This window comes from Porites lutea, chromosome 6, assembly GCF_958299795.1.
Source record: "Porites lutea chromosome 6, jaPorLute2.1, whole genome shotgun sequence".
Lineage (NCBI taxonomy): Eukaryota > Metazoa > Cnidaria > Anthozoa > Scleractinia > Poritidae > Porites > Porites lutea.
The window spans coordinates 19,598,694-19,625,622 of record NC_133206.1 but is presented as its reverse complement, the minus strand read 5'-3'; the positions used below and the strand labels follow the sequence as shown (position 1 = coordinate 19,625,622).

The following is a 26,929-nucleotide window of genomic DNA, read 5'->3' as shown; positions in this document are numbered from 1 at the left end:
AGGCTGTGCGCGAGACTGGGTGGGTGTTGTGTCGAATTGCACTGTGGGACTGTCTTGGGGAAGAATTTTGACCCAGTCTCTCTCGCAAATAATAATAGCGTAATAATAGCGTAATAATAGCGTGGCTGAAACAGTCCATCAGTGCAGTTCGACACAACACAAACTCAGTGTCGCAAGTAACTACAAAATGGCTACTTGGTATTGACACTATCTCCCTTCAATTAAAAAGAATACTGAACTTACACAATAGGACGGGAGAGGAAATAAGACGGCAAACATTGTGTGACAAGCGTGACAATAATTATGCTCGAAAAAAACTTTCCACCAAACTTAACCTTTCTTTCAACATATCTCTTTGTAAAAGACCAGAAAACATTACTATTAAGTGAAGATAAAGAAAAAACACTCGGGTAATAGCCCTGCCAAGTTTGGCACGCACAAACATTCTGCTTCCTCTTCTTTTAATAGAGCTGCGAAGTTATGGAAAGCAAAATCAGTCTATCCAAAGTGAACAAGCAGTACTCGTTTGAACTTCATGCAGCAAAACCGGGCGATGCGTTGTTTGAGATTCTACCAGTTTCAATTTTACTACGTTAGGTGATCCACATAACATGAACTTGTGACCTAAAGGTCTTACCAAGAAACGTATGTTATCAAATCCGTTAGCCATCAAGGAGGATTCGTACTGGCCCAAGTCTAGTGCCTTAAGCCAATCCGGTACAGTTTCCGCTTTACCTGCAACACAAAAGGCAAATGGAAGAATTGAATACCGTGTGACCCATGTTCAGTCATGCTTTTTTGAGGGAATCAGTACTCTTAAAGGCCTCGATGACCGCCGCTCCCTCGGGTCTGGTCTTGTTTCTCCCCGAGGGAAGGAGGAAAGAAGCGAAGGCGTATTTCCTGAGCAGCGGCTGTAATCGAGAGCCTATGCTGTTTAATACGTGATCTTTTTGGTAATTCTGTTACGACAGAAAGAAAGACAGAAAAGACCTAACCTGCATTAGCAATTTGTTCCTCTATCGTCTGAGGCACTTCAATCTGGCCAATGGATGATAAGAAAGCTTCGATCTGACAAGTAAAGAAATAGAACTAAAATTAAGCAAACCACATCAGTCTTTAATTTCTAGTTTACCCTAACGCGCGTGGCCACCCTTCCATTTCGATTGTTCGTATTTCAATTTTGACGTAAAACTTACTTTTTTTATGTCTTTTTGCAGATATGAAGACACAGATGCATCCCCTCTTTTAATGAGAAGCCCTGTATCAACCTGGGTCCAGATGCTTTGAGCAACGTAAGAATGAGTGCGAATTTTCTACAACCATTCTTCCCATCCCCTAGAGCAAAGTCAGCAAATGCCTCTCGCTCTTGGGGCAGAAGAGTGTCCCTGGCCAGGAGGTTGCGAGAAAGGAGTTTTATTACCACAAATATGAGTTCTCAAACCACGCTGGTGTACCACAGATAGTCAGTTGTGATATCGTTCTTATCCGGTCGTTCCTTCTGTTTACGTGATGTGCCCGGAAAGAATCACAGATCTGAGAATGAAAGTGGCTCCAAATTCCAAAATCAAATTCATATTGAATCTCATACTTGTACTCTCAAGCACCAATATCTACATACAAATTCTCCCGACTGATTTCCATACATTTCCTTAAGAGACTTTAGATAATTTGATAACAGATCAGGGCATTTCCTTTTGGTGATAATTTTTTTTTAATTCTCATAACCACATTCCTTGATTATGAGTTGATTTATTGTTAGGAGAAAATTCACTTTGGTCACTCTTGGAACTTTAAAAAAAGTTCGTAAACTTTAAGAAAGTGGGAACTAAGCTGATCACAGTGTCAACCTGAACGCCAGGCTGGGTTAAATAGTGCATAAATTTAACCCCAAAGGTTGCTATGATTGATTTACTTCCGCTTATCCCTCATGCCGCGGGCGAAGAGCGCACGACACGCGCGATGAGGGAAGGCACGGAAGGCACGCGCTTAACTCGAGTTCCACGCCCGATTCGTGCTCACCTGAATTATGCGCCTGTTCTGCAGACTATAAGACTGAACTAAAGAGCTTTTAATTAACAACTATGAAAACGATACCTTTTCCCATTCCTCCCTCTCATCCATGGGGCTATCTGCTGACAACTTGCTTAACCTATAGGAATCAGGTCTTTCCGCGGATTCATCGTGCCCTTCTTCAGTTGTGTTGTTTGAAATATCAGTCGCCTCTTCACCATTCTCTTCTTCGTCCCGACGTTTAAACAGCACATTCTCATAAACCAAGGGCGATGGCTTCACATCACTTTCATTCTCTGCCCCATCGGGCTCTTCGCGTTTGTTTGCTAGCGCATCGTCTGTGTAGTTGAAGATGTCTTCCCTGGACGAGTATGGCGAAAAGCGCTTGTGCAACTCAGCAAAATTACTTTTCTTTGGTTTGTCTTTTGGTGAAGTATCTGATGAGGACACGACAGGTGGAAGACTGAACGGGTCTTGATTCACTACTTCTATTCCAGAAGTTCGTTTGGGATCCGCGGGTGTATCAAACTCCTCATCTAACAAGCTGTCATGGCGGGGAAGAACTTTGGGCTTCGTTGTATTCTGCAAATTTCTCCTCGGTTTTGGAATCGGTGCCTGCCGTTTTTTACTATCGCGCTGCTGATCTCCGTCTGCCTCATGCGCCTCCGGAATCGTCGGCACGTTTGACGGCCGTAATGAGCCAAGCGCTTCAAAAACAGACGCTTCGGCCGTTCTGGGTGATGGAGGCGAAAAGGGTGGTGTCATCACGGGTTCGGTCAAACTGGGCAGTCTCTCACCCGCAACCGCGCTCTCCCCACCTTCCGTTTCCCTAGGTCCTACTGCAGTAGGCGACAGCATGCAGTATTCCCCTCCAGTATGCTGCATGGTTATCTGTCTGGCTCTCCCCCGATCTACTGTCCCTTTTTTAGGACCTTCAATGCGCACCTGTTCATACGCGTCCGTCACAGACCTCCCAGGCGACAATGGCCTCCCAGGTGACGCAGGTTCTCCAAACATTGCAGGACGCCAGTCGGAATATTCATTTTGTCTTCGCGCAGGAGATTTAGGTTGTGTCGGTTCTTTCTCAATCCACTGCACTTCGCCAGTGACCGATGGCTGCGACTGTCCTCCAGAGCGTTGTCTAGGAGGAATGGGTGGGGCCTGTAAGAAAAGAAAGACAAGGTCAATGCTTAGAGTAGACCGCAATTGAGTTATGATAAATATTTTCACAGTTGCCTTGGATCCCCATTACCGTGCTTTGAGATTTGCCAAAGAATCTCGCTAACGTTTTCAATCCGTCCTAAAGTAGAAAAGTGGTGGGTTGCTACTGAGCAGTTCACTCTAGGGGTTTTCAAATGAAAGCTCATTGGCAGTACCGATACTATATAATACACTCAGCGGATGACAACTGCTATAAGAAAAATATCCGAGAGCATTGCCACCATAAACATTCCAGACACAGACTGCTTTGAAGACACGAACTTTTAACAGACAGTCAGTAAGTTAGTTAGCTTATTTACTTAGTTGTTGGTTAATTTGTTAGTTAGTTTACTAGCTAGCTAGTTACACTGTAGTTAGTTAGTTAGGTAGTTAGTTAGTTAGTTAGTTAGTTAGTTAGTTAGTTAGTAGTTAGCAAGTTAGTAACTAAAGGTAGTTATTTATCTAGTTAGTTAGACGCACTGGTCTTCACTATCAGACCCTGAAGGTGTTTGAAGGTGGCTTTACAGTATACCTCCACTATGTACCCAAAACACAGCTTTCCGCTAATTGTAAGCTCACCATGCTCGTGGGTTTTGGCGGAGGAGCAATCTCATAAACAGGGGGTGACATGGAGGGTGGCACTTCATATAAAGGGACTGATGATGGAATGCTCCTTGCACTGGATGCTGTCTGGGTCCCTGTTCTTTGAGGTCCAGCCATAGAAAGTGTCTCATATTCGCCAGCATAACTTCCTAACTGATCCTGAGACTCGGCTGGCGCACTCAACACTTCATAACCGGCGTCAGGCTGCGCGGGACCCATAGGCAAATAACCAGGCAGCGGAGCAAAGGGCTGCATCTCAGGCGCAGACTCTTCTGTTCCTTTCTCTGGTTTCCGCACGTGTACAAACTCGTATCCTTGTGCATCTGTCAGGGGACACATCTTGTCTCCTTGAGGACGAGACCTTATCGTAGATGCCGCAGGGGTCTCTTGGTTGGTTGGTTGATCCTAAGGTGTAAATGAGAAACACGGGAATTGACCATCACGTTTTTGTCATTGTGAATTAGGACATATCGACATTCTAGTCCTAGCAGTATGCAGGCTGTTTGTCACATGAACCTAGTTTAGTGGCCTTAGCACCCACGAGTATTCTGTAGCTCAGTGGTAGATCATCTGGACCAGAAACCAGAAGGTCACAGGTTCATCTCCTGTTGAGTGTACTCGAATTTTTTCTTCCAAGACGCCTGTGTAACTGACTGAAAAATCATCTTTCCCAAGGAAATTGAGATTCCACCAACGGCAGTGTGTGACTGACTAAACTTGAGGATGGTGCTTCATAATGCTTGAGTATTTTTTGCCCGGTTTCCATCTTTTAAGCAGTTTAAATCTGCTGTCTGTTCCAAAGACTAAAACGATTTCTTACGGCGAGAGAGTTTTCTCGCTTATCGCACTAAGGCTTTGGAACGACTTACCAGATACCATTAATGCAGACTTTTTTAAATCAGGATTAGAGATTTTTCTTTTTAAGAAAGTGCTTGCAGATTAGGGTTTTAAGGTAACAGGACTTACTCTCTAGAATTGAGACTTCTACGTGATGTAAAACCGGTTTGTAAGAACCGTATCATTCACATTATTGTTCTCATTCTCATTCTCATTCTCCTTATCGTTATCGTTCTCGTCCTCGTTATCGTTCTCATTATCATTCTCGTTCTCGTTCTCCTTATCGTTATCGTTATCATACTCATTCTCGTTCTCGTTATCATTCTCTTCCTCGTTCTCGTTCTCCTTATCGTTATCGTTATCGATATCATTATCATTATCGTTATCATTATCATTTCGTTCTCGTTATCATTCTCGTTCTCGTTCTCGTTATCATTCTCGTTCTCCTTGTCGTTATCGTTATCGATATCATTATCATTATCGTTATCATTATCATTTCGTTATCGTTTTCTTTTTCGTTATCATTATCATTATGTTTTGGCGTTAAGTGGATGGTCAGATCCCCACTGAAAAATAAATGGCCTGGGGGCAACTTTTCCAACATTCTAGTGGGAAAGTTTTCACTTCAAGCCTGAAGGCCCTGACAGCGAGTGAAATTGTTTCAAGAGACATTGCTTCAGTAGAATCTTCTTCTATTTCTGCAACATTGCGCGCAATAATTAATGCGTCTAATATCTAGCAAGGCTATGAACAGTCTGAACCATCTTCCCACTCTACAAGACTTCTTTCCAGCCGAGGGTAAATATATTTTGAGAGTATCTACACGATGTTACGTGGTAACTGCAGAAGTATTTAAGGCGTGCTTGTGAGATGTCTCAAGCTGTTTCTATGATACTGTAACGCTGTGTCTATAACGCTGTAAAGCTGAGTCGACAATACGGTAATGCTATGTCTTTAGTACAGTAACGCTGTTTCTATAATACTGTGACGCTGTATCTGTAATGCTGTTACGCTGTGTCTATAATGCTGTGACGCTGTGTCTGTAATGCTGTGACGCTGTGTCAGTAATGCTGTAACGCTGTGTCTATAATACGGTAACGCTGTGTTTGTAATGCTGTAACGCTGTGTCTATAATACTGTAACGCTGTGTCTCTAATGCTGTAACACTGAGTCTATAATACTGTGACGCTGTGTCAATTCTTATCGCAATAGTATACAACTATCCCCTGAAGGGGAGGTGAATAGTGGTGAGAGATACCGGGACGCGAAGTGTCGAGGTATACACGGTATAGCTAGCGCTGTTCACCGGTCCTGAGGGGGAGAGTTGTTTTGGGATTTATCAAATAAGTTGGATAAAAATGAAAAAAAGAAACTTAATGTAAATTAAAAAGGTCACTTAGTAGCAACTTTGTTTACAATTTACAAACATTTCGGGGATTTTGTCAAGTGCATTTTTACGATTTTGTTGCAAATTCAGCATGAAAATAATTTTCTACCTACCAGTAAACAATGACAAGCCAAAGTTCGTCGCTTTCTTGGTAATTGTTTGTACGACTGCTTCATTTATCGCTCAAATTTCGTCTTTCCAAAAAGTCTCGAAACGAGACGCCATCTTGGCTCCGGTCGCAAAACAGTGAATAGCCAAGGATATTCCGAGTTACCGGAGCCAATCAAAACGCGCGAAAATTGCTATTCACTGATTTGGTAAATACTAATTAGTATTGACCAGTTAATTTTTAATTTTTTTTTCTTCTGTACTTGATAGATTATTATATTGTCTTTGAAAAGCCCCTTCAGGAAAGATAATAAAATTTGTATGTATTTTTTAATCTTTACAATACTGTAATGCTGAGTCTTTTATACTGTAACGCTGTGTCCATAATACTGTAACGCTATGTCTATAATACTGTGACGCTGTGTTTGTGATGCCGTTATGCTCGCTTTGTATTGCGCACCAAAAAACCAGATGCCTGCTCCTAATTCTGTGTATTGGGATTATTTAGATTAGTCACAAAATATTTTATAATCATTTCAGCGTGATTAGAGTATAACTTACTTGTGGAACTTGACTAGGTAAAGATACATTGTCATACGAAGGTGCCTCAAGTGTAGCTTTCCGTCCCGGGAGAGCGACAAAGTCATAATCAGTAGCTCGCCTTTGTTGATTTTCATATATATCCGAAGATGAGCGCCTCAACATCCTAGAGGGAGGAGTCTGACGGGGTATGGTATTATTCCCTTGGACATCACCTCCACCCTTTTGGGACATTGGTGGTGGTACTTCATAGATACTCTGCTGTGATACTGCTCTTGGTTTAGGTGCAACAGTGTCGTAACTCTCACGGGCGTCTCTGCGAGGATGCCCCCCAAGCAAGAAATAGGTGGAGTTCTCTTCAGAAACCATACCTTCAAGATAAAAAAAAAAACATTACAAACAGTATATCGCCCCATGTAATGTTAAAGGTTTCTGGGAAACTGCCTACCTACCCGTCCCCTAACCAAATAACACTTAGTTTTCACTTACGGCAAAATGTTGACTTCGGGGAGGGGTGGGTGGGCGGTTTCCCAGAAACGTATAATGACCCATATAATTCAAGTATTGGATTCTGGATTCCACGCTATGGATTCCGGAATGCAGGTAGTGGATTTTAGAAATTGAAATTCAGGGTTTCATTCAGGTTCTGGTTCTACACTTTTTTACACGGACTTTACAATTCCGAAAGAAAAACTCTGTCAAAAAACTACATACACTCTTCTCTCGTTCTAGATAAAAAACTAAGCGATAAGGGTATTTTACGGCTCTACTGTCTTTCACACGCGTGTCACTCAAAAATGTCAGTTTTCAGGTGCTAAAACGACTTATCAGTTCAAATAGTGAGACGATCGACGCTAAATAGGCTCGAGGTTCACTTCAGAGTTCAAGGTCCTACAAAACTGGTTCAAATTCAAAAAGGTCCATAATGTCACGGACGAATTCTATCACAGTGGATTCCCGATTCCATGTCTGTGGACGAAATCCTGCTGCGTGACCATTCAAATTAAACATCTTTAAAAGTACTTTCACACGGTAATATTTGTTTTCGAGCACTCTACAAAATAAAATTTGGAATTTTTTGTCTAGTGAAAGGTTGAATGGTCGACCTGAACTAATAGGTAAGTTGGCCATTCCTCAAGGGTGATTGCTTATTAGCGGAGCTCTCGCGCGCGAAGCGCGCGCAGCGGAGCACCATGGGTAAAAAAATGTGATAAACTACCCATCCGAGAAAATTTGGTAATCACGTGACCGTACACCGCCCGTCCTCCCGCCCGACCTCACCACAGGCATACCAATGTAAAATACTTCAATCAACAGGTATGGCAACCCAAATGCAATTCAAGGTTTTATTTGGAAAGAAATCGCATGGCCGCCCGGACTTTTAGAAAGAAAAAACAACAACAAAGTCGTGTCTTTTTCGGCGTTATTTTTTATGTTTACACTAAACTGGATAACAGAGCGAGTGATTGAAAAAAAAAAAGAGACGAATTTTGTAGGAAGAAAAACATGAAAATTCAAAGCGGCTGTGAGACAAGGAGAAATGCTAGTGGCCAGCAAGGTAAAAATGAGCGGCAGTGAAAAATAAAAGCGAACATGAACACAGGAGGCAAAATATTGGGTAAGCACATACGACAATTCCTCCATAAAAATAATGTCTAACTAGGAAGTTTGATGTTTTAGTCCTACAAAACAGCTTTGTAGTTGTGCAAAACAACGGCAAAGAAAGACAAAAAGCGTGCTGCACGTGCAAATTTGTTCTTGTTTCTTTTTTGCTAATTAGAAAAAAAAGTGTGCTGCACGTGCAATTTGTTTTTTTGCTAATTAGATCTATTGATCTATTGATCTTGATGCCATTTTTTGCAGCATGTGCAATTTGTTTTTTTGCTAATTAGATCTATTGATCTTGATGCCATTTTCATTTCCCTCCTCGTTTAGCATCACACGATTTGATTTTTTTTGTTTACAAGTATTGTTAACCAGAGCTTCGCTTTTAGCCCTGGCTAAATTGATATATTACAGATTTGACTGTGCAAGATACCTCAAGAACTGAAAACGTCATACCTGATGCAGGCAGAGGTTGACTTTCGTTACCATCAGCCGGAGATCCAACAAGAAAGTAGTCACTGAAATCAGCCTGAGACGGAGAAGACTTCTTAACTGACGCAAAACTGTCGCCCTCATTTCTGACTTCAGAATAAGTGCTGTCAGGTCGCGACGAACTTGAGGGTTTGTTTCCTTCTCCTTGCGCAGGAAACCCAATGAGGGCATAGCCTCCATGGATATCCTGCGGTGTGAGCTGGGGTGGTGCCCCCTCGGCGGGCTCTTCGGCTGGTCCAAGAAGTGAGTAGCCTTTGGTAGCATTGGAAAGCTGAATGTTACCAGGAGATCGTTCCTCCACTTCATCATATTTAGTCCAGTCGGAGGATTTGGTCATTTCTAAACATATCACAAAGTAATTATTTTAGACACAGCTATTGATAAGGGTAACTCCCGGAAGGGATTGAAATGTAACATTAATAGATTGTCAAGAAGACTGACTCAGTCATTTACTTTTGAAAAAATAGTGCTTCTATAGACAAAACCTGAGATAAAACCTGACTTTTTAGTACAATAAAGACTCTGAAGATGACTACCGAAGACTCTGAAGACTCTGAAGATGACTACCGCACAGGTTGTCGAAACGTCAGTCACTGTCAACAACAACAGTCCTATTCAGGACTACGTTCACCCGGACGATCAAACTCAACCTACTTTTGAAATGACTCCTGGGTTCAAACCTTTCACAAAATAAAGACTATTAACAAACCTTTGGGAGGGGGGACAGTATCATAACTTGATTGCCTCTGCAAAGAAAAAAATATTGATCGTAACATGTAATCTATTGTGACTGCTTATACTTATGGGACCTTTAAATACACTACTACTTAATTACAGAAACCTGGCCGATAATAAAACCTAAACACCTCCCAGCATAAATATCTTGCAACAATCTTAAAGGGCTATGAAAGAGAGCAACCAGAATCAAGGCTGTCACTAAAATTTTACGCTGCCGGGTTAATACAAGAAGTAGGTGGGGAATCAAACAGTCAGGGATTTTGTTTGGTTTCCTTTTTCTTCTGTTTTCCAGCCTTGCAGAAGTAACTGCAAAGGCAAAGCAATACAGTGCTGATCGGCATATAAATGAAGACTCCAAAGGAGATGGTGGTTGGAATTAGCTCATGTGTTATGAATGAAAGAAGAAGCAATTTTGCACAGTGCAATTACAAAGGCACCAGAAGACAAGAGAAAAAGATGAAGAACCACGAAGATTTAAAGATCCAAAGAGGAGAAAGAGCCACAGGAGTTAGGCCCAGATGATGACAATAACATAAACTATTTATTCATTGTAACAATAATTGTTACAATGAGTAAATAGTTTATGTTATTGTCATCATCATCCATCATTAAATTCTTACTCATTCTAACATTTACAAAATAATAATTGGAGCTATTGTTTGAATTAAGAGGAAAAATTTGCTTACATAAAATGATTACAACTAAGATTTGCTCTAATCTGAATTTAGATTTACTCTGATGAAGGGTTACCAATATGAATCATTCCTTTACTTTAGTATAACCAACACCTTTTTCAGTGCAATAAATGAATGCAAGTTTTTGTATTTAATTATGACTAATGGACCCGTTTAGTTGCCTTTAAATTAGCCAAAATCCACTGAAATAAAGCAAAAAATGTGAAATAAAGAACGTGAAGCATTTTAGTGACCCAAGCGAGAGAAGTCCTTAATCAAGTGGTTCCACCACGTCATAAGATTTTATATTCACTTACCAAGTATTCCTGTCTTGTTCGGGGGGGTGGGACTGAATCATATGAACCAGACCTACGAAGAGTACGTGAAGCCACATCTAATGACAAGAAAACATCACCACAGGTAACGTTTACTTGACAAAAACATTGTTACAAAATAATTAACAACTGTGTCGCTGAGTGGAGGTGGGTGCCCGGGATGTCCAGGGGCTTCCACCTTTGGCACAGCCAGCCCTTAGACAGAGTTACGCCCCCATGGCTGGCAAACCCGCGCCCTCCAGCCATGAGCCCCCACGCCAATGGAACCAGGCACCCGTCACACTAATTTAACAATGGAAGAATTAAGGGGGGGGGGGAGGGATGGGGGTAAAAGAATGATCCAAAGGCTAAACAAAGAGAATGGCCGACGCGAAAACACTGTATTGAGCACATGGAGATGATGCAAGCAAGGCTGACCGCGCTTGAGCCAAACGACTGACCGCTGACCACGCTCGCGTTCCTTGTTGTTAACTCTGTTAAATAAATATTTATCTAACCTCATATAATTTCTCAAAGAGTTTTGATGTTGGCTTCCTTAAGAAATAAATAAATCCAAACCAACCTTTTTGATATGGTACTGGGTTAGGAACATCATCATAATGAAGGTTTCTTGGGTAAACAGCTGATGTTGGTCGGTTAGGTGAGAATCCCTTAAAGTTGAAAGACAAACAAGAAAGACATACAGTAAGACTTCAATTTGATAACAAAAGAAGCAACAGCTGAGATGAACAGATGGCTGGGAATTGCCAAGCATATATTGCAAGTTAGAACAACGTCTTGTGCACACAATAGGGGAGAATGATATATGGGGCTTTACTTTATTTGTACAAAATATATAATAAACAAAAAACATTGCTGGCATCAAAATCACTTAGCTCATATTTACAACTGCCCAATTAATTTTTCCATTATCTTAAACTTTTCTACCTGTCGTGAAGTGAGTTCCCTGGATTCAGGGTGGTAATGTTGTTCTAAAGATGACAGCCTTACAGGAATTTCCCGTGGAGCAACTATTGCTATTTGATACTATAAACTTTCATGTGGGACTTACTTTTTTTAAAACTCGAATTTAAAATGAATTTCTACCTGAGCTAGGGAGTAACAAGGTTAAAGGAAAATCTAATGCATATGAGCAAGAAATCAAGGTTTTCCTCCTTAGTATTATAATAATTCAATGCATGTGAAGTTTGAAATGGGTCCCTTAAACTTTACAAGGTATCTAAATGCATAGCAGTTTAACAATAATTACAAACTCACATGGAATGTGTTTGATGAATGAATTCCTGGAAAAGGCTTCTTTGTAGTTTGGAATTCTGACGAAGATAAAAGCATAAAAGCTACATGCAAAAACTACTGTTGGATCAAGCTTTATAGACACCTACTGAATACAAAATTACACACAGTTTAACTAAGGTGGTAAGGTGATGTGAACACTGAGTTTACTACTTTTTTATTGACACTTTTCGTCCAGTCAAAATAAGAGACAAATGAAAGAATTAGTGCATGGCTTTTTCAAAAATTCATCACAAATTCATTCCCACAATTTAAGGAGGTCAGCTCATAATTTATTCATTCCCAGGCCACTGTCTGAGGCAGGGAAATGAAGTTTTCACTACTGAGGTGTAACAGTCTGGAACACAAAATCAAACCACTATGAATGCCTTTAAAGAATCGCTGCCAGGAAATTAATTTTTTTTCTATTCATTTCAATTTTGTAATCCATGATAATTTAAACATTAAAACAAACACCCAATAATTTTAAGTATTACCTTATTAATAGTATACACTTAATGTCAAATCCCGAGGGAAACAGTTAGTTTTGTTTTCCCAAGAGTCCTGATGTTTCCCTTGTGTTTTGTTCATTCCCGAAAGTGAAAACTGGCAGTGTTTATCCCCCTTAGGTCATGGCACTTTCCACCATGCTTTGATCACGTGCTGTGATGTATCCCAAGCAGGGAACAATTGCTCAAATGTATCACGGACGGATACATTTGATTTTATTCAAGGCCACGTGACCAAGAATCAACCAATGACAGTCCCTGTTTAGTTGAGTGAAAGTGTAGGAATATAACAATAGGATTTAATGTAACACATGGCTCGATGGAAAAGCATTATAAATATGAACTGATATAGTGTTTAAATAAAACTATTGTATGTATGTATGTGAGTGTGCCAACTGGTATGTGTAATCATTTTAAATTTGTCAAAAAATAACATGCTCCCCCCAAAATTTACAAAATTAAAGCACCTGTGCATACACAATAAAAATACTATACATGTATTTTAAATCTTTGGTCTTAAGGGAACTCATGCACCTATTCAAAGGAGGGTGCTCTAATAAGGGGGTAAACTTTACTTTGGCAAATTTTCAAGTGGAAAAGAAAATTCCAGCAAGTGGAAATGCAGAAAAGATGATTTAGCTTAGCAGAGAAGAAACTGACATCAATCTAATATCCATGCCAATGGTAGTAAAAGTTGAAAAGGGGGCTTTCCTTGTAATGTCCTCACTATCATACAAAAAAAAGTGAGATGAAGAGAAAAAACGTGTATTTTAAATAAAATAATGCACTAAACTATACAGTGTTGTGATGTATGAACAATGGGCGGGGAGGGGCCATAGACAATATCTTTAGACACTCTATTGATGGTGTGACTGTGTGAGCACATAAAGAACAATAGTATAAATAATTATTGTTGTATGTTTTTTATACCACTAACTAGTAGTGCTTGTTTAATTTTAGTGCACCAGTGAAAATGAAGCTCCACTCACCAGTAAACTGTCGTTTTAAGCTAGATGTACATGTGGGTTCTTTAAGGCTGGAGGCTACATGTAATTAGTAATAGTTAAAACAATTAAGTGTTAATAATTAGAAGTGAGTCAAAGGGTTTGTTATTATATCAAAATAAAAATGCAGGTTACCACAATGCAAGAAACAATAATGGGGTAAAAATGAGATGGCAAAACAATAAAATTCTGAACAATTAAACATTAACTAAGGGCAATTAAATGTTGTTTCAAGAAAGTTAGCAAAAGATCCTTATTAGCTACTTTTATTTTGTTTCTTTTGCTATTTAACTTAGTTTTGAATCTTGTGACAAAATAATATTTTTAAAAAATCTTAAAGTAATATTTGCTCTTATAATACATGTATATTTTTATAATTATTGTATGTTCGAAATGTGAATAAAATGTGTTTTATTGTACGTATGCAATGTGACAATTCTGTGAGCAGCAAAGGAAGGTCCCTATGCTCAAAGAAAATTATAGCTGTAGAAATACAAAAAACAAAGTACCCAGCATATAAGTTTGGAACAAAAACTAAATAAGGAGATGATGTGAACTGTGGAATTACAAATTCAAATGAAAATATAAATCGTTACATAGGTAATTGCAATGTAAGCAATTGCAAATTAACCTGCAAAAAAATTTCGCGACTTCAAAGGGATTTGAAGCCACGGCCTCTAGTTGTGTTAACACTGCAGTGCTCTACCAACTGAGCTATGAAGACCCATACATTGGGAGCAGGCAAACTTGTTGAGTTCCAATTACCACTGCGATGATCTTGAACCTTTGTTAAATTTGTATTTCCGCAGTTCACATCATCTTCATGTTTCAATCCTCTTACAGGTAAAGATGAACTCACCAAATTGGCCTGCTCCCAATGTACGGGTCTTCATAGCTCAACTGGTAGAGAGCAGTGTTAACACAGAGGCCATGGGTTCGAATCCCATTGAAGTCCCCACATTTTTTTTTCAAGTAAATTTGCAATTGCTTAAAATATTGCAATAATAATTACCACTGTGATGATCACATCTTCATTTAAAAACTAAATAAACGGAGCTAACAATTAGTCAGAACTAACCATTAGCCTATTTCATTTTCAAGACAAAGACATGTATTATTTTCAAACAGTAGAATTTTTCACCTGTGCAACCCATTTACACAGGACTGTGCAAATTCTGTTACTTAACAGTAGTGTTGACACAAGTCCATAAAAATTTTTGTCAGAGTCAGGATTGGAAATAGCCTTTTTTAACATATTATATGAAATGTAGAGGGTCTAGGCTTTTACTGTACAAACTGTGCAAACATTTGTACATTTCTTTTATATGTACACAAGTCCCTGTAAAAGTGGAACCATACATGTACAACTAATCTGATCAGGCCAAAAACTTACACACTTTGCTGTTCAAAACTTGCACAGTTCCACAGTCCAGGGTACATGAAAGGAAAATCCAAGCAAGTTTTTGTCTGTTCAAAAATTTGCCTGGAGCTGCCTAAACTCGGTCTAAGATGACAAGTCTACAGTGTAAGCCAGTAATTAACTAGCTGGTAAGTTTTGATTTAAGACATGCAATTTCTTAGTGATCTAAAGGGAAAAGTAGGTCATTTGCGAGCCATCAATCTCTGCTAGAGCACAGCCCTGTAAGGTTTTTTTTTTTCAATTATGGCTCCTAAGTACTCGACAAGACCTACCAAATATGAGATCTCTGATTTCTGTTGTTCTTGCTGAAGGGTGAGAAGCTAGCAGATCTAACACAGTTTTATTATTGTGATCCACCACTGTCACATCCACTCCTGAAAAAGTACATTATAATTCGGCAAAATTGCAATCAGAAATGGAGATCCCAAAATGAGAAAAGTGAGATCTTTGGAAGGAGCATGACCAATTTCCTTTTGGGAGAACAGGAATGGCGCATTGGTGAGAGCACTTATGGCCTGGGTTTGAACCACGGCATCAACACCATAATTCTGTGGGTTGAGTTTGTTATGTTCTCTTGTCAGTTCCAAAAGATTTCTCTCTTGATACATGCATACTTGAATCAGGAAAGTGACTCAAGTTAGTTGGGGACACTTAAGAGAGCCACACATTAAATTTTATAAGTTTCAACTTAAGTTTCATCCTCTCTTAATAACATTAATTTTTCTTATAATATTATTGATAGTAGTTTGGTTTTAACCCTTGAGTTGATTGTTTAAAATCACAAAGTGCACTTTCTCAGTTCTACCACCATTTTCTTCTTCCTCTCAGGGTTGTCCCTAAATTTCAAGTTAGAGGGCAAATACAACAAGTGGGCGGGGAATCTAACAGTTAGGGGTTTCTTTGGTTCTATTTTTCTTCTATTTTCCTTTGAACGTAGCCGGGGGCCATGTCCATAGTAGCCGGGGGAAATCGCTGGCCCCCACCTCTTAATGATAGCCCTGTCCTCTGCTTCCACTCTTCCAAGTGTATTAAAGTGACTTTCTGAAGTTCTATTTTTAATAATTTTTAGTACACATTGAAAACCTGCAAGTACAGTGTACATGTGCTGTATGTACTAAGCTATTTTGGCTACCTTGAGAACTTGTCTGGGAGTGGGTATGAAAATTTACCACACAGAGAATCATTATGATTGATGAACTAGTGAAGCCGTATCTAACTTACCACAGTGTAAGAGAAGATTGACAACATCTGCTTTACCAAACAAAGCAGCCTCATGAAGGGCTGTACCGGAGGAACACTGGTTAAGAGAACGATAATACATTCATTAAGTCGCGTGAAACAATTACAAAAATAATATTATTATATAAAGTTAAACCTTCATGTGCAACAACGTTAACCTCTTGTAAGCAACCATGTCTTTAACTGACAACCTATCAAAAACAAACATTTTTCCCAGTCAAAGCAATATAATATTAGAACCTCTCTCTTGGCGTTTTCCATTGTTTTTAACCTCTTGTAAGCAACCACTTGACAAATGGTGTGGTCTCTTTGTTCACTGTATATACTACACCATACAGAGTATACAAAGAACACTCAGTAACAACATGGAACTACACATGTACATAACTGGGAAGTTACATGCAATAAAATAATACTCTGACATCTGCACATCTTGAAAGAGACACCCTGTAGTGCAATTGCTTTTACGAGACCAACTCCCGTAAGCGACCACTTACGAGTGGATTTTAAAATAATATAATTTGGGACTGTGGCTTGTTTGGATGAAAGCATTTTGATTCACAATAGTTGAAGTGCTGGGGATCAAACTATGCAAAGTAATGGTTTTTCTGAAAATAAGAAGTTGCCCATGCAGGTTGGAATGGCAAATCACAATCTGGGAGAAAAAACTGAAAAGATATCCGCATTTCCTAGAAAAAAAGCTACAATTTCTGAAAATGCTAACTTTGTTGCTAAGTGCTGGATTGATATTTAAAAGTGAAAAAAAAAAAGACAGGAAAAATTAAAATTCGTTTCAAAAGTGAAGATCTCTGTTGCTGTTAAAAGTGAAACGTTTATTTCTAACTATTGTCAGTCATACTCTTAGAATAACCATTACAGTCGTCGAACGTCCACTAATGGCCACCTCTCTACAACGGCCACTTTTTTGGCACACAATACATATATTGACTCTTGTTTAAACTTCTCTACAGCAGCCACCTCGCTGCAATGCCTCCTTTCTTCTGTCCCCAAGGTGGCTGTTGTGGAGAGGTTCAACTGTATTTCAGTGTACTCTAAGATGCTTTGACTTGGGGGTTGTATCCTCACCGATAGATCCAGCATGCATTAATATGTAGTTCCACTGTTTTGAGGGGTTTATATCGTGGAACATCAGATTTTCTAAGGGTACGTCTTCCCGGGGGAGGGGGGGGGGAGGTTACTTGATATATCCTTGGGTGGGGAGGTGCGGCCTGGCCCCTCATACCCTGACCCTGTTTAAGACAAAAATTGCTGATTTTCCTACCCTGTTTAAGGCAGAATTCCAATTTTTGATACCCTGTTTAAGACATTTAACCTGAAACCATACCCTCTGTAAGACAATAATACGAAACTCTCTCTTATTTAATCCATTGACAATCAGAAAATACCCTGTTTAAGTCAAAAATAATTGATAAAATCGATACCCTAATTAAGACAAAAAATGATAAAATCGATACCCTGTTTAACACAAAAATCTCGAAAAACATACCCTGGCTGGCTGCACGTCCCTATTAAGCCCTCATAAGGGAGTACCCCCCCCCCCCCCCAGGGTATGTCTATATTAGGTTGAACAGGACCATAAGGGAAGGATGTAATTAATGGCTAGATGTATTGTAGTAGACTGCTAAGGCACCCCTTACAACTTTCTTGTGAATCAAGTACACAGTCATTAAACTGAAATAATGAAATGAATCATATTTTGAACTGCGGATTAAAATATGAATGGCTTACTCTTCAGATGGCTTGATTAGCTCAATGGATAGAGTGTTGCATCCAGTCATCGCAAAGGTCAGGAATTTTTTCAGCTTCTTTTTCAACTGCTTAGGTTGTTCATTCTACTGTGATGATCGTGAACTCACTTTCATACATGTACACATTAAACTTTCAGGAGAAAATGCACAATTGATTCTACATTTCTGGTTTTAAGACCCATGGCTTAAGCTAGAGTACACTTCTTGAAAATCAGTAGCATTGTACCTCTTTAATGCTTCTTATTTCTTTGGACACCTACAATATGTGCACGTTGCAGCTCTTTTGTTTTAGGGCTAGGTTCGATTGTTAATTTTATTTGATTATTGTTTTTTACATTGTTGTGAGGGACCTAGTGACAAGGAATTTGTTTCTTCAAAACTTCAATCATTTTTATGCTGTATTTAAGGCTCCCTGAGGCCAACCAAAAATACTGGATATCATTTCTTGTTCCAGCAACATTGTATGTTCTTGTTTTCTAAAAATAAAAATTGAAAAAACAGACGTACTGTTATATTGACATCCATTCCACAGCTGAGAAAATAGGAGACTACATTCATGTGACCGTTTTTGGCTGCGAGATGAAGAGAGGTGTGACTCCTGACTGCACTCATATCTTCAAGTAGATTTGGGTGGTAGTTCAAGAGCTGTTTAACCTGAAATGAAGAACATATAATAAGTATGGTAATGTAATTATCTCAAATGTTGCAAGCACACAGATAATATTCAAAATAAAAGGTCACTTTCACCCCAATTAAAGGTTAAAGTGTTTTTTTTGTTTTTTGTTTTTGCTTTTTTTTTTCTGGTGTGTACCAAAGAAACCTTCTTAAAAACTTATCCCCCTGAGAGCAGCATGCAAAAAGAGTAGTTTCTGATACCATTAGGTTAGTGGATTTTGCTATTGGCCCAGTGAATTCTTTGTTGATAGTGAAGTTTCTTGAGGAATTCAAATTACAGAAGAACTGTAATCAATCTTGCTCATCAATTATTTTTTTCCTTTGGGCTACTGGTAGTACATGATAGCTACAGCTTGCCCAAATGGCAAGCTGTAAAACTGATTTTTTTACACCCTATAAAGTGCAATAAAAAAACCATAAACATTAGAGCTAGAGATTGCTGGTTACAATACCAGCACTTATAAATTTCCTAAACTAGCATATTGTGCATTGAAAGAATTTTTTTTCATTTAGAAACTTCAATTTACTTGGAGCGCGTGCAGGGCTGTAATTATTATAGACTGCAGTGTGACTCCTTTCATGGGTGAGCTCACTTTTTGTGATGGATGATAGTGACAGTTAACCCAAGGACAGACTGGAAAAAATGACTGTGGTGGGTGAACAAATACATGCTGTTACTGCTTCAAAAAGATAATAACAGTCCCTAACAGAGTTGTCATAACAATATTATAAAAAATGAAATGGAAGAAATTATAGAGTAGGAATGAGTACCGTATTATTTTATTCAAATAAGCGCCCAACCCTGAAGTAGCACCCACCTCGTATAAGCGCCCATCCTAAAGGCAGAAAAAGCTTATAAGCCCCCAGCCTGAAATAAGTACCCACCCCTTTCTCCCTTCCACCCCTGCCCCCAGAAAAAATAATTGAATAAGTACTAATAAGAGACTTCCCCCAGGAGGGAGTAATCTTCAGAGAATGTTACAGAAACCTTGCTTTGTTACATCTTTGTGGTTTGTTATTACCATTAACTGTCTTGTTGCAAAATATACATACTTAAAATTGCTGAAAATGGTGAAAATTATTTTAATAAGCTCCCAGCCTCAAAAAAAGGCACACTCTCAAGGTCCAAAAATTTAATAGTGCCCAGGGTGGTTAATTGAATAAAATAATATGGTATGGCTTTTGGTGAGGATATTACTTAGGGTTTGAAGACAGCACATTTTCAATTTAAATGGTCAGAACAGAAGTAGCACCATCACTTACAGTTTCCATTCTACCATACTGAGCTGCCAAGTCAAGAGGTGATTCTTGCCGATTGTTACGTATGTAGGGGTCTGCATGATTCTGTAATAAAAAAAAAAGTATGTATCAATTTTTATGGTATTATGGAATTAATCATCAGCCTTGTTAGGATGCACTAATGTGTCATTTGCTTGCCTATACCTTGTTGTAAGTACAGCAAACCTCCATATGTAACCACGTCTCATAAGCAAACTCCTTCCATAAGCATGCAACCACTGATCCAAAACACCAAAATTTTCCCAGTCAAGCCTTATAGATCAAACCTCAAGCAATGACTTTATTTTCACAATTTTTAATTTTTAATTGGGGCTACACATGTATGTACATGTAATTATGGAGTAAATTATGATACTTGTTAAAATCATTGATGCCTTTTTTTTTTCATTTTGTGAACACTCTATTGTTAGATAGGTAGTTAAAATATACAATTACAGTGTGAATGAGCTTAAAGCATGACATGTGTTTAAATAAAATACGCTAGTCTATTCCATTCCATTCTATTCTACAGTATTCTATTTGAATTCAACTATGAAGATCTTCTCTGCATTTTATTTCTTCATCCCGCAATTCAAATAGATGATATTAATAAAATTCATTGTTTGTAAGCAAACACTTGACGCATGGCCTGATCAGTGTCTTTCTTGTACGTAGATTGGGTGTACTAAGTTACTTGTATGTTTAAAATTGCATGAAATAATTCTCTTCCAAAAATAAGAATGTGTCCCGAGCTCTTCTCAGAAGAGACGTGTTGTGGCTCAACATCTCGTAAGTGACCAACTGCAATAAGCGACCACCACATCTTCAAATCCTGAGTGGTCACTGGGTGTAGGGGAGGTATGACTGCAAGTGTACTGTTCAATAAAAAGTGACATAAAACTAACTTCATATACAAACCTCAAGTAAAACAGCAACCACAAGGCTGTGACCAAACTGAGCAGCAGAATGTAAAGCTGTATCCTCTGTACCATTCTTTGGAAAAAAAATGTACATGCAACCTTTCAGTCTCAAACCTCCAATTTATACATTCTTCTTCCTAAGGCATGGAGGAATATATTTCTGGCTTTTGCATGTAAATAAAACAATAAATAAAATCATGACTTCTACATGTTATATAATCAAATTATGATTGACGTGATCCACATCTAACTGATTGCAACACCCCAAGAGAGGTTTTAAAAAACATATCAATGACATGTTGTCATGAAAGACATTAATCATCATGGATAATGTGTATAAAGAGTTTAGTTTTAGCATTTGTTTCTCGATTGTCACTTTGATATTGATCCTGACATTTCGACCGCACACTGCAGGTCTTCATCATCATCTTAGGGTGAAGCACGGTAGGGATATATGGCTTTCAGGAACTCAAACTTCAGCTGTTTCTGAACACGCCAATAAGACCGGCCATTATCCACACTGGGACGAAGTTAAGTTTATTGACCGGGAACCTCACCGGTACTCTCGTAGAGTTAAGGAGGCTATCCACATACTAAGACTTCACCCGAACAACATCAACAGGGACAGTGGAACTGAGATTCCTGAAGCTTGAATGTTTACAATCAGACAACATGACAACCAACCTCTACCACAACGTACTGCCAAGGGATCAGTTTCATCCTCTCACAGGGCCAACAATGATTTGGATCGAAACCCACCAACTACAAGCAAGGTTTGTGATACACCAATCACTAACAACCACGGTGGTACAAATAGTTTGACTCAGTAAATCAACACTATCGCCTGATGAAGACCTGCAGTGTGCAGTTGAAACGGCACGATCAATATCAAAGTGACAATCGTGAGACAAACGGTAAAACTAAACCCTTCATGACATGTTGCTTTCATTATTAGAGGAAGAGGACAATTATGATGAAGTGCCATTCTGCTTCAAAAAATAGCAAACTATACAGTTTAATTTATACAGTTTACATAGCGTACAAAATAATTTAGTTTCGCAGTTATATTTACCAGTATCTCCTACAAGTGGTTGATTTTGTAAATGTCATTTATTTACATTTAAGCTTCATTTACTTATTTTTATATTTAAATATTTATTTGTAATTTTTCACTGATTGCTGTACCCCTGTATCTCTGCCCGCCTAGACTAGCGCCTGCTATTTGCGGGTGGACATGTAAATGTTAATTGTTAATAAAGTGGGTGTGTGTGAGGCAAAAGGAAATCCCTTAAAAAAATTGGAGGATCAGAAAACTGTCAAAGTATGTTTTTTCACTTGCCTGCTCATTGACATTTGCTCTTGATGGTCCTGTGTTTATTAGTACTCTAGCTACATCAGCATGGCCATTCCATGCAGCTAAATGAAGTGGATAGTTCCCTAGTCAGAACAAAATGGAGAAAAACTAATAAGTACATTATGTTCACCATATTTTACAAGGATCACAAATAGTGCACTGCACTTGTAAATACGATCAGGCAATGATCAGTTTCTGATAGCACAACTGGAAGGCTAGGTATTGACTATTCTCTTTCCCCCACCTGCGAAAGCAGGATATGGTACTGACAGTGACCATACAATGTACAGCTGCACATGTAGAGGAGGTTTCTGTTATTAAAGGCAACACTTATAGCATTTTTTGTTTCCCATTGCCCAAATTACCATTTTTTTGGAAAATGAAAAAACAAATCATTAAACAATCAAAAAGCACAACATCCTTCCTATTACAGAAAACGAATGTAGTTATTATAATTACCAGAAACTGAAATCCTCTTTTTAGTCCCCCATCTCAAATAAGCCCCCTTCTCTCTTACACATATGTACATTGTAAGCCCCCCTCCCCTCTCCTAATGATTCTTCACTAATAAGCGATAGACTGTATTAATTAATCACAACTGTAAAACTTCATGTGCACTGAACCATTTCCTTTTGTTCCTTGGCTGCACGACCTCTAACTTCTTGTTCTTAAGCTTTTTCACTTTGTATTCTAGTTCTTTATGGAGAACTGACACTATTGTCTTTTCTAAACTAAATAAGCCTCCCATTCTCAATTCTCAGATGAGTTTGAAATAAGTAAAACCCTGGGGAGCACTTAATAGAGAATTTACAGTACATGAAGGACAATACAGCTTCCCTTAAAATTCTGTCATCATTTTTCTTTATGTTCTGGTGTCTAAACATTCACAGGAATTTTTCCTAGGCCACGTTACGACCTCTTCTGCTTGATAAAGCACCCTCCTCTTTTGAAAGACAGCAACATGTGAAATGCAACACTTGATGGGCATCAAATTTATGTAGTGGTTTTCTTGTACCCATTTAGAATGTTGAATAAGTTAAGTAGACAGTGGCAGGTGCGCTTTCCTTAAAAATCACAGATCATTCTTATTGTCTTTAAAGGAGAACGCTTCAAGTATAACACATACCATTATTATCTGGAATATTAGTTGATGCATCATACTTCAAAAGAAGCTCTGCAGAGGACCTAAAAAGCAAAAGTAATCCATGAGTATAATAAGGTAGTACAAAGCAGTAGTATGTCATATTATCACTCTCCAAACTAGTCTGATTTCAAATAGCAACCAACTCCAAGTTCTTGAAAGTATACACATGGTATAGCCTTTCAAGTTCATTAACCACAAATTGCACTTCCAAATTAACTAAAAAAAATGAGAATTAACATGAACACAATAAAACTATGGCTGCAGCTGCACTTAGCAAGTTATCGGAGTTATTTTTTTGAGTATGTATCCTGGTCAACGACTCTTCAAAACCTAACATGCTGTGAAGATTTTAACCTGGCTAACTTCTAATGACTGGCTAGACTCAAATGTGTTAATGGAAAAAAACTGAGCTGAGACACAAGGCAAAAGAAGCAATTTTTGAAAATATGATGCTTGCATTTTTAAAATGCAGTTTAAACCCAAAATACACAGTTGTATTCATATTTCACATCGTTAATTTCAGGTGACAGAGAAGCCTGAATCCCAATATCTAGGTTTAAAAGTCCAGAATCAGAGACTACCTCAAGAAAATTAATTTATTAACCTTCTATACAGTTTTTAACTTGATGGTGATCTCCAGTTGACCAATAAGATGTTTGCCAAGATATGTGTAGTTGACGAGCCCTTTCAGTCAACAGTCAAAGGACTGGAAATAAATGTTTGGATAAACAGACGGAGTAATATAGAGTATGACCTCTATTAAGTGGCCACCCTCGGGACTTTGAAAAGTGGCCGCTTAATAGAGGTACAATATAAATTGGATAGGAATGGCAGTAAACACGATGTCATTGACTCTATATAGCAAAATGCTTTTAAAAAGTGAACATATATGAAGATAAATCCAAAATTACAGTACACTAGTAATAAGGTTTTCCTGTACAGATTTCGGTTGTAACAAAACAGTGGGTCAGCTCTATCTATCGTTAGCTCTTGTTATGTTTGTATAGTGCCAGATGTGAAAAGTTTGCACGTGTTCGCAGCTTGTGATTTGTTATAGTGGAGATTAAATTACAGTTCTTGTTTTCTTGTTGTTATCAGTTATCACGTTATATCATCTGTCACCACTTCGCTTTGAAAGATAATTTGCTGGCCGCTTAATGGAGGTGAAAAACCATATTTAAAAATACACTTGCCACAGCAAAAAGGTGGCCGCGGCCACTTAATAGAGGTGGCTGTTGAATAGAGGTATCAAATACAGCAGTTTACTGACAAATAAATCGGGACTTTGGAAAGTAGCCAGTTAATGGAGCGTGGCCACTTAATGGGTGGCCCCTTAATAGAGGTCGGACTGTACTAAATCCCAGTGGACAACTATAGCCACTTTAGACATGAAAGTAGCATGGCCTTCCAGCCACCATTTCTGTTGCAAACTTGCCCTCCACGATACAAACATCTTTAAAATTCTGCAACTTTGGAATGCCATATCTCGATCTGTCACCAATCACAACCTTCCATTTTCAAGACCTCTCAAACGTGGCAGCATTACCGATTTCAATGTATTTTCTTACCAGCAGTGAGAGTGGATTTTCACCACAGGTAACCCAGGCTCACTGTTTGTGTCATGTACCAGTTTCATAATATGAGTAAATAAAGAGAACATATTATGGGGCGAAGTTTAGGTCTGGAAATTTGCTAGAAAATGGAAATAAAAATGGATGAAACTTACCATGTGGTGAGTTCTTGTTGTACTTAATATGTACACAAAGGAGACTATTTTTCCCAAAACTTCATGTGCATATTAAGAACAACAACAAATCGCCACATGGTACGTTTCATTGCTTTTTATTTCCATTTTGTGGCAAATTTCCAGACCTAAACTTCTCTATATTACTGAAACCCGTACATGACAGAAACACTGAGCCTGGGCTACCTGTGTTTTCACTAACTGGTCCATGTCATGTCAAAATTTTTTTCATATTAAGCTATTGGAGGGTCCTGAGAAAGTGTATAAAAGATTCAGTCAATTAACAGTTTTGTCCGTGAATCGTTGTTGTCTGACAAAGAGAATGAAGAATACTTTGAATCTAAACACGGTTGGTTCAGGGAAACATTGGTGGGACCCTCCCATAACGTAAATGAAGCCTAAAAATACAATATAAAAGGCCAAACTGTCAAGTAGGGTAAATATTCAACATTACTTTAGCTTCCTACCTCCTGGGGCTAGATTTCCACACCTTGGCGCATGTTAAGACTACACTTTATGCAGTAGTAATAAGTATACGTATGTAAGGTCATTAAAATGATCAGAATTTTTGTAAATATTAATATGCAGCTTTTACCTGTGGCCATTGAGGGCTGCATAGTGAAGTGGAGTATTCCCGAGCTCGTCTTGATGATTAGGATTTATCGTTTTGCTCATTAAGCTGCAAAGATATCAACCAAATTATTGCGTTTGCGTGCAAGAGAGCAGCTCATCAACCAATTTCCGGCCAGTATGAAGCACAAACATACCTCTGGATTCCAGACTTTCTTGCCTTATGGCCGAGAATTTTCTCGATGTGTGCGACATTTCCACTCTTTGCAGCTTGCATAAGGTCTTGCTCTTTTCCCATTTTGCCTGAATCTGGGAAAAAGTCTCTGCCTTCATGCACAAATTACCATCCCAATTTCTCTTCATTTGCGAAAGGCCAAGCGGCCATCTTGTTTTGAGATTGGCTTCAAAGTCTCGCACCAGACTCTTTCGATTTTTCAATCATTCCATGCGGGGCGACATGCGGGGCGACTTGCTAGTTGGCCGGGGGTTTTTGGTTTTGGTTTTTTTTTGTTTTTTTTGTTTTTTTTTCTCTCTCTCTTTATTTTACTTAGTCGTCTTTGGATCTAGTTGCTAAGACCTTCTGCTAATTTTTGTGTGACACAGTTCAGATAACATTATAAAAACAACCGGAAAAATTTCAGTTTTTTATTTACATGAGCAACTTCCTGGTTCACATGTTATCAGAGTTTGTCAAGCTCAGGTCAAACGTCAAAAACCTAATATTATGTAAGTAATTATCGGCTTGACAAAATAACTAAATGGAGGATCTAATCAGCTATAAAATTTATAGATACAAGAAAAAAGCAAGTCTGTTTTAACAATGAACGAAGTTTTTATAATCACAATGTGTTCATAATCTTCATACGCAGTGCCTCTCAATGCATTTTTAACCTGAGAAAGCAGTCGACGTTTCGCGACGCCGCCACTAAATATCGGCTGTTTTCTCAACCTAGTGCCTTTCGAAAGATTGGCAATTACATATATTAAATTTCTTCACTATTCAAATAAGCCTTGCTTTACACATGTATTTTTGCAGATAGAAAAAAAGAAGATTTCAATTCTGCGAGATTAAGCGCCCCAGACGGAGCACGGATATGGAGTTTTCTGCAGTAAAGATTTTAACTGCGGGAGAAGTTTCATTCAACCATTACCAGGAGCCGCTCCTGTCTTTACCTATTTCTCAGACCATTCATCAGGCAACCAAAACATTGAACGCGAGGGGAATCCTCTTCCTGATTACTTCCTTTTTCAAATCAAGATGACTACGTAAGACTAGGAGGCTAGCCAATGATTAGAGCCACTAAGCTCTCAAGTTTAGTCTTAAGAGGCTCTCTCAGATAATGAACAAGCAAGCCATCAACAACAACAAACAATACACAAAACAAAGCATATGAAAATCAATGCCAGACCTAGACCTTGAGATAAGCGGGGGGGCCGGTCATCCAGACCCTTAGATAAAGAAGGGGGGCCTGGTCCCCCCCAGAGTTTTTTTCGGCTCTTCG

At 38.7% G+C, this 26,929-nt stretch overlaps 1 protein-coding gene across 3 annotated transcripts in view; it reads right to left on the bottom strand.

Moving 5' to 3' along the window:
* LOC140940276 (ankyrin repeat and sterile alpha motif domain-containing protein 1B-like) overlaps positions 1 to 25,821 on the bottom strand; it is a 38,526-nt gene extending 12,705 nt beyond the window's left edge. Inside the window, exons 1-20 of one of the 3 annotated variants that reach the window (XM_073389198.1) lie at positions 25,625 to 25,821; positions 25,453 to 25,536; positions 23,096 to 23,154; positions 21,955 to 22,052; positions 20,614 to 20,688; positions 19,681 to 19,761; positions 18,250 to 18,396; positions 15,956 to 16,031; positions 15,007 to 15,108; positions 13,300 to 13,353; positions 11,787 to 11,842; positions 11,092 to 11,179; positions 10,512 to 10,588; positions 9,492 to 9,528; positions 8,747 to 9,121; positions 6,707 to 7,056; positions 3,790 to 4,218; positions 2,095 to 3,171; positions 996 to 1,068; positions 638 to 735 (exon numbers count right to left, since the gene is read on the bottom strand). In XM_073389198.1, coding sequence (XP_073245299.1) covers positions 638 to 735; positions 996 to 1,068; positions 2,095 to 3,171; positions 3,790 to 4,218; positions 6,707 to 7,056; positions 8,747 to 9,121; positions 9,492 to 9,528; positions 10,512 to 10,588; positions 11,092 to 11,179; positions 11,787 to 11,842; positions 13,300 to 13,353; positions 15,007 to 15,108; positions 15,956 to 16,031; positions 18,250 to 18,396; positions 19,681 to 19,761; positions 20,614 to 20,688; positions 21,955 to 22,052; positions 23,096 to 23,154; positions 25,453 to 25,536; positions 25,625 to 25,725 — 3,537 coding nt within the window. In that variant the 5' untranslated portion in view covers positions 25,726 to 25,821. The remainder of the gene's footprint in view (positions 1 to 637; positions 736 to 995; positions 1,069 to 2,094; positions 3,172 to 3,789; positions 4,219 to 6,706; positions 7,057 to 8,746; positions 9,122 to 9,491; positions 9,529 to 10,511; positions 10,589 to 11,091; positions 11,180 to 11,786; positions 11,843 to 13,299; positions 13,354 to 15,006; positions 15,109 to 15,955; positions 16,032 to 18,249; positions 18,397 to 19,680; positions 19,762 to 20,613; positions 20,689 to 21,954; positions 22,053 to 23,095; positions 23,155 to 25,452; positions 25,537 to 25,624) is intronic. The other 2 variants (XM_073389200.1, XM_073389199.1) reach the window with 2 other exon arrangements.
* Between the last annotated feature and the right edge of the window lie 1,108 nt (positions 25,822 to 26,929).